The following is an 8,255-nucleotide window of genomic DNA, read 5'->3' on the forward strand; positions in this document are numbered from 1 at the left end:
TCTAGGCTGATGAACCGCCAAAACCACCCACAACACCACCAAAACCAACGAAAGCACCAATAAGCCAAATTTTATTATGAGAGGTGAATATGCCAAATTTTATTATGATAAAACTTGGAGAGATTTCAAAACAAAATTGGTCAGTGGTTGGATCACATGTACCAGGAATATGCCGAAGGAGAAAAGAATGTCGTATGTACTCTATGATTTCATATCTGAGGATATGTGGAAAACATTTGTGGAGGAGCATACTACAGATGATTTTAAGGTTTGTGTGTATTAATATCAATGATCATGCGGGTTATTAATACTTTGTTAACGGATTCTTATGTACTAATCTTCATTTATGCTCGTGAAAATAGGAAATCAGTGAGAAGGCAAGACAAAGCCAGTCTTTCAACGAATACCCTCACCATTTAGGAGCCAAATCATATGGTGAAATGAATATTGTATGGCGTAGAAAGGGGTATATTCCCACGGCATCTTCAGCATCCAGTACTTCATCTTGTTCTTCGGTTGTGTCTAGTTTGCCGGATAGGACATATGCTTGGCTTCTAGCAAGATCAATAGAAGATGATAAGGGAAATCCTTATTTGCCGGATGAGAAAACAAGAGAGGTGAAAGAATCCATTGTAAGTATATAATAAGTATATGTAATAAGTCTTTATTTCAATTTTGAATATATTTTGTTAAGTTTATGTATTGCAACCAAAGTTTTCTAACTTGAAGTCATTGTGTAGGATAATTGGAGAAAGCAACAAGCTGAAGGAAACTTTGTTCCTAATAGGCATGATGATATCTTATCTCGTGCCCTTGGGAAAAAAGATCGTAATGGTCGGGCAATAGCATTTGGCAGTGGAATTGGCATTAAAGCTGTATGGGGATCCGGAGAGAGGCGTAGTGGCCGACGGGGTAGGGAATTCGGAGATGATGAGCTGGAAGAATTAGAGGCAAGAGTAGCCCGGAGGGTACGAGAGGAGACTATGCAGGAGATGGATTCTAAAATGGATACCATGGTTCAAGAGAAGTTTATGTTATTTGCTAAACAGATTGGTATTCAAATTCCAACTGAAATGATAGAAATGAATAACATAGGTCGGACGACTCAACAAAATCCTAGTAGTTGCCAATCAGTGGGTGATGATCCATTTGCAAACATACAGGTATCCAACACTTTGTTATTTTATATTTTTTATCTTTTTTTTTAATGATTTATGACTGCGACATACTTTTAACTTTGTAACTCAGTTTTCTATATTTTTTAATTATGATTTTTTTCTATCTTTATAAGGAACCGGTTCCTTGTCGGCTATCATTGTTGAAAAATGACTCTGAGAAAGTCATTGTAGCTGAAGGTACATATCATCCGGAGTTAATCCTTGATCATCATAGTAACCTCCTTCCGGATCACGTGAGGGTGAGTGTTGATGATTTTTTTGACGAGTTCAAAGAATTCTCGGTTCCAGTTCCTTCTTCAGTCATCAAGAAACTTAAGCATGCTCATGGTACATTTACCCAATGGCCGAAAGACTTGGTTTCACTCATGCATGACAAGGTAAATTATTTTTGTAACAATTTACATATAGTTTGCCATACAAAATATAGCAAATTGTTGAATAGATTTGCTTTACTATTGATTAGGAATTCATATCAAATAAGAACAATGGTAACAACAAAGCGGCCAAAGAAAACATGCAAGACAAAATGAAAGTAGTTGAAAGTGGTCGTGAAACAAAAGAGTCCAACACCAATCCAAAAAAAGTTTTTCTTATGGATTATGCTTTGGAAAACTTATCTCAGAAGTGTGGGTCTTTGAATAGTTTGTTATCTTCATTACCCGAAGGTGAAACTATTAAGGTTAAGGCTGATGCTTGGACCTTTAGTTATGAAGACAGTAAGGACATCATTATCAAACGTGAAGATGTCAATCAACTTCTCACGGGAGCTTGGCTGAATATTTAAGTTTTGCAAGTTTTTATGATGTAAGATATTCAAATTTCACTCTTCCCATATACTTATTTATTACCATTTATAATTGTTATTACAGGAAGTGGCTTCCATTGGATTCATGTGTCCGGAAATGATTTCAGAAACCTATTTGCATAGTGATGCTGATCGTATCCTACTATACATGACACATGTGATGGAAAAACAAAAATCTAAGCAGTTCATCTTATGCCCATACCATGAAAAGTATAAACTTTGAACTTGTATTTATTTGAACTTTGCAAATTGTTGATATTATTTTACTCTTTTACAAATGTGTGTCTAATTTATTATGTAGGAATCATTGGGTTCTTTTGGTCTTATGCATGGCTAAGCGTGAAGTCATCATCTTTGATTCTTTGAGGCAGAAGCGAAATTTAGCAATTAAGTTTGCAATGACAAAGTAAGTCTAGTTTGTTATTAATGTCATGATTTTATGTGTGTAAGGGTAATATATATGTTATTTGTTTCAAATGTGTAGTGCTTTTCGAAGTTTTAAGGCATTAAGTGGACAATCTAGGGGAAGTAAATTGACATGGCATTTGGGACAGGTTACCTTAATTTCTTACCCTAACTTTTAGTTTCTTAATAATTGAAGTATAGCAATTTAATTCAACTTACAAATATATTACATGTAGTGTCCTCAACAATTGGGTGGACGTGAGTGTGGCTACTACGTCATGCGTTATATGTACGAAATACTTGAACATCACCATAGCAGTGAAGATCTTATTCAGGTATGAGTTGTCAAATATTTCATTTTTGTTTGATAAATACAATTTGATGTTAGCTACAATCTTGAATTAAAACTTTCCTCTTGTATATTTGTTGTGTTGATAGGATTTTTCAAGAACTACACCGTACACCGAGGAGGAGATAAATGAGATCCGAGATATTTGGGCAGAGTATTTTATATGTAATGTTGAACTTTAGATTTACCACTTAGCGCATGTTTGACTCTTGTTTTGGATTATAGGCTTGAAATGAAGTAATTTGGTTAATTGGTGTTGGGATGATGAGTATAATGTCTATGATATTGAGATGTAAATTATTGGACAGGTTGTTAATATAATGCCGTCATTCCCAATTTTATGGGTAGGCCAAATTACAAAGGAGACTCTGCCGAAATTTACATTTGCATTATTCAATAATATTGCATTTTAATTTCAATTATATTAGCGTTAGCATATTACTTTATACCTAGGAAAACAGGTACTACAAACATATACAAGGCAATTATTATATTATAATTAAAAAAAAAAAAAAATTCACCTCATTTGCGTCACTCATTAAACAAACAAGTGACGCAAATACAGCAGTTTTGTATTGTCTACTCAGTCATTTGCGTCACTCCTATATAAACAAGTGACGCAAATAACAAAAAATAAGTTTATTGGAAGAGTCATTTGCGTCGCTTGTTTATAAAGGAGCGACGCAAATAACAAAAATAGTTTATCTGAAGAGTCATTTGCGTCGCTTGTTTATAAAGGGGCGACGCAAATGACTAAAAATAAGTTTATCAGAAAAGTCATTTGCGTCGCTCTTTTATAAAGGAGTGACGCAAATAACAAAAAATAAGTTTATCTGAAGAGTTATTTGCGTCGCTCTTTTATAAAAGAGTGACGCAAATAACAAAAAATAAGTTTGTCAGAAGATTCATTTGCGTCGCTTATTTATAAAGGAGCGACGCAAATGACAAAAAATAAGTTTATCAAAAAAGTCATTTGCGTCGCTCGTTTATAAAGGAGCGACGCAAATGACTCTTATTTGCATCGCGCCTAGGAGCGACGCAAATGACTTAAAAGTCATTTGCGTCGCGAGCAGTTGCGTCGCTCATAGAAGCGACGCAAATACACTATAAATGAGCGACGCAAATAAGCCTTTTTCTACTAGTGGAAAAAGATGAAATGAGAGATAAGGAGGAGAGAGAAAGATAATGGGGAGCTGATTTAATTTGGGTGGGAAGGGTTAGAGATAATTAAATCTGATTAGGCCCGATTAGGGTTATAATGAATTGTAATTATGTGTAGTGTTATGTGTTAAATTTTTATAAATAAGGGTATATTGGTCTTTTTGGCAGAAAAAAATTTCTAAATAAGGAAAAAAAGAAGTTTGTTGCAAGAAATGTGAAGCATCCAAAAATGGTAAATGTTGCAAGAAATAAGAAACGGAGGGAGTATTTGTTTAGAACTACCCACAAATTTGAAAACGTTTCGGTAGCATTACCCATTGACATTTTCCGTCCAATTAAGACGTTATCGGAGCTTTCTTTTTCCACTTTTGCCACCCAATTAACTCTCCCAATTTGTATAAAGGTTTTAATTTACCTCAATTAACCTAATTAGGGTTTTAATCAGAATTCATTTTAGGGTTCATGAGTGTAGTATTATTTGGGGATTTTAATTTCTAAGGTTTGGGGGGTTTAATTGAATTGGGGTTTTTGCTTATTTTAGCATTAATTGGCCATTGTAATTAAAAAAAGTGAAAAATTGGGCCAAAATAACGTTTTAATTGGACGAAAAACGTTAGTGAGTAGTGCTACCCAATCTTTTCCAAACTTGCGGGTAGTTCTAAACAAATAAAAAAAATGGGTAGTTGTTCACAAATGACCCTATCTTTAGGGTAGTTCTACACAAAATTTCCACCATTTTATTACTTCTTTTATCAATTTTGTAGGATCTTACGATTCTACGATTCGATTTTACTGATTCGATCCTACTCCTCTCACTGATCCAAAGTAGTAAGATTTCGATCTTGACAACCTTGGTTATTGTAAAGAAGAAATATAATAGCGAATCAGTAAAAATAATTTCAGTTCATTAAAATTAATTTTAGTTAAGCAAAAATTAAAAAAGAAGAAATATATATAATAGCGAATCAGTAAAAATAATTTAAGTTCATTAAACTTAATTTTAAATTAGTTCAGCAAAAATAAATTAAGTTTAGCAAAAATAATTCAAGTTCAGCAAAAATAATTCAAGTTCAGCAAACTAATTTAAGAGTTTGTTGCAAATATTGACACGAACTTGTTTCACTTATTAAATTGACATCAACTGGCTCAAAAAAGAATAAAATTGACATTAAAGGCACTAAACATTTAAGATTTTTTGACTTTTACCACAAAAAAAAAAATCACGAAATTGTTTTTTACTACCAAAAATTTTAAAAGTTTTATTTTAGCACCAAAAAAATTAAAAATTGCTTTTTACCACCTGCCCTAAAAAACTTAACGGAATATTTTAAATTCTTCGATTTTCGTGCCAAACACACATATGTAGGGGTTTTGGGGTCGAAATCAACAAAAAATGATTGAAAATTCTTCCTTTTGCGTAATTAAAAATACCGCCATTTGTGTGAAACACGCAAACGAGGTATTTTCGATCATTTTTTGTCAATTCTGACTTCAAATTGGTTTTGTAGAACCAAAATGCCCTTAAACCTATGAAAAACATGTTTTGCGCATGAAAATCGAAGAGTTTTTTTAACCATTAAATTTAACGGTTTTCTTGACGATAGGTGGTAAAACACAATTTTTAGTAATTTTTTTTGGTGATAAAATACAACTTTTAAAAATTTTGGTAGTAAAAAACAATTTCGTGATTTTTTTTTTGTGGTAAAAGTAAAAAAATCCAAACATTTAATAATACTCTCAATATGACATCTATATTGTCTTATCTTTCCAACAAATTAAGTAATTTTTGAAGCAAATGATTGTTGAAAGGAATTTTACACTTCTACAAGCTAAGGGTATAAAGTTACGTAAAATTCGTTGTTTTGCGTCATTTATATCAATTTTATACTTCGTATTTTTTTAGAAACTGGTGTTAATTTAATATGTGATATAAGTTGATGTGAATAACGAACCACAAAACAAAATTTATGTCAATAATGGTAATTTTGCCTAACATTTAAGATGCGGAGTACAATAATCTAATATATATATATAAAGGGGAGTTTTTCCCCGAGTTTTTAGAGAGCCACGTAGGATTTAATTTTCTTAGCGCGCCATGTAGGATTATATATTTAAGTTGTAGCCAATTAAATGAGTGATTATCAATTTCTTTTACAATTTAATAATTTAAATGTCACATAAGCAAAATTGGCGAATAAGATTTTAAAGCTTAAATTAATTAAATACAAAATATTATCTTTTGAGATTAGGAATTTTATATAATATTTTAAACTAATATACTAATAATTTTAATAATCACATAAATATGAAAATTATTTTAAAAAAAAAAATACTAACAAGCCGTGCAACACGCCCTTGTACTCACTTAATTGGGGAGTTGATTGCGTATTTTTCTTTTTTGTACGCTGAAGCAACATGTATTTTTGGGTGGGGGTGGGGGTGGGGGTGGGGGTGGGGGGGTTCACTTCTTTTCATTGTTATTCTTGGCTCTTGAGTGTGTGAGTAGCTGCAAAAACACATCTACCTTCATTGTCTTTTAGCCCATTCATGTAATTTTGACTATTTTCCATTACTCTCTTAGTCCATTCACATTTAATTCTCTATTAGCCCATCAATTTATATATTTAAATCACCATTTAATAAAATTAAAGTTTGTTTTCAGCTAATCCTAATTTTAAGAGTAGTATTCAAATGTCAAAGCAATCACCAAAATTGATCTGGACCCAGTTATTCAATCCGAGGCTCAATTTAAACCCGAAGCAACAACCGGAAACCCAAAGTGACCCAAACCGAAACTATATACATAGTATGAGAGCTCAATTGCGTACAGTAATCAACTTTAACTAAACTCAATTTTGAGTTATTCAATCTGTTAATAAAAAAATAGGGTTTTTCTACATGGTACCCCTGAGTTATTGGGTTTTCTACATTGTACCCTTCTAAATTCTAAGTTCTACAAGGTGCCCTTGAGTTTTTGGGTTTTTCTACATGGTACCCTTGAGTTGTAAATTAAATGACTCTAACTTAATTTGACTCAAACCGACACCATCTAAATGATCTATTTACCACTTCTATATTTATATTAGATGGAGGAATCACCAATCTTCATTATTCGCTATTTAGTGGAACTTTTATATGATCATTTGAGATGGAAGGTAAGAACTTTATTTTGCTCATACTTTAACTAAAAGAGCTTGTTTTAGAGGGACTCAAGTTGTTAGTCTTTTTTTTTTTTTTTTTTTTTTTTTTTTTTTTTTGCAATAAACATGTTAGTTGTGTATTTGATGGTGCTAAATAAGTCGTTTAGGTGGTGTGGGTTTGAGTCAAATTAATTTAGAGCCATTTATATTACTACTCAAGGGTACCATATAGAACAATCTAAAAACTCAAGAGTATAATGTAAAATAAACTAATAACTCAAGGTCACCTTGTAGAAATCTGAATTTAGAAAGGTACAAGGTAGAAAACTCAAAAATTCAAGGGTATCATGTAGAAAAACCCAAAAAAATATTATTAAACTTAAATTAAATTAATATATTTCGATACTAATAACTTGTTTCAATACATATACTCTTTATAAAATAAAATTAGACTTTGCGTCTAGATAATACTATGAGTTATTGCATTAATGCCATGATTCAATATCTCATTTTTATCAAATTAGAATAGTCAAAGTGTCTGAACAGGTGAGTCGAACCCACCCCAAGCTCATTCCTTTCTTTTTACCCCTACTCTGGCATTTCCCGCTCGCAATTGAAGATGAGTAGCCTTTCACCTTGTCCCATATACTCATATAGAATAGAGGGCTTGGCTTTTGAAAAATACTTGTATTTAGTAATAGCTTAGTGGATAACATTTAATTTATCAAACTTATAAGCTTGTTTAGAAACATCTTTTATTTTAGGAACGTCTTTTTTATATATAGTATGGATAGATTAGTAGAAAATTAAGGTTCCGGCACAGTAGAACATAGTAGAGCAGGGGATAGCAGAACATAGAAGAGCAGAGTAAAGCAGATTTTAGCATATAGCAGACTTTAGCATAGTAGAGCAGAGCTCAGAGCATGGCAACTCAAAAGAACATGGCCTTAAACTTGAAACAATAATAACAATTAAGGAATAGACCCCTTGCCCTATTACTCCCTCAATCCCTATTTTTTTTGCCCACTTTGACTTTACACGGTCTCCAACACTCGCCTTATAACGTCTATATATTTATTTGGAAAATTTGTCAGAAACAACCTTTTAAAGTGTCCATTTTATTTAAAACAACCTTTTAAATTTTTTTTTGCAATTTCAGACCACATTATAAATTTTTTTTATCAAAAAGACAACCAAATGATACTTTCCGGCGTTTG

The 8,255-nt window shown here is 32.2% G+C and overlaps 2 protein-coding genes across 2 annotated transcripts; both read left to right on the forward strand.

Annotated features, from left to right (window-relative positions):
* Positions 1-203: 203 nt before the first annotated feature.
* Positions 204-1,641, forward strand: LOC145630486 (uncharacterized). The gene is made up of 3 exons (XM_081682748.1): positions 204-268; positions 363-632; positions 741-1,641. Exons 1-3 carry the CDS (start codon positions 224-226, stop codon positions 1,206-1,208), a joined length of 783 nt encoding a protein of 260 aa, XP_081538874.1. The 5' UTR covers positions 204-223; the 3' UTR covers positions 1,209-1,641.
* A 415-nt stretch (positions 1,642-2,056) lies between these two features.
* LOC145630487 (uncharacterized) lies at positions 2,057-3,131 on the forward strand. Its single transcript, XM_081682749.1, has 5 exons — positions 2,057-2,193; positions 2,285-2,389; positions 2,468-2,537; positions 2,625-2,723; positions 2,827-3,131. Exons 1-5 carry the CDS (start codon positions 2,069-2,071, stop codon positions 2,917-2,919), a joined length of 492 nt encoding a protein of 163 aa, XP_081538875.1. The 5' UTR covers positions 2,057-2,068; the 3' UTR covers positions 2,920-3,131.
* Positions 3,132-8,255: the final 5,124 nt, after the last annotated feature.

The sequence above is a fragment of the Chenopodium album genome, chromosome 5, assembly GCF_948465745.1.
Source record: "Chenopodium album chromosome 5, dcCheAlbu1.1, whole genome shotgun sequence".
Classification (NCBI taxonomy): Eukaryota; Viridiplantae; Streptophyta; class Magnoliopsida; order Caryophyllales; family Amaranthaceae; genus Chenopodium; species Chenopodium album.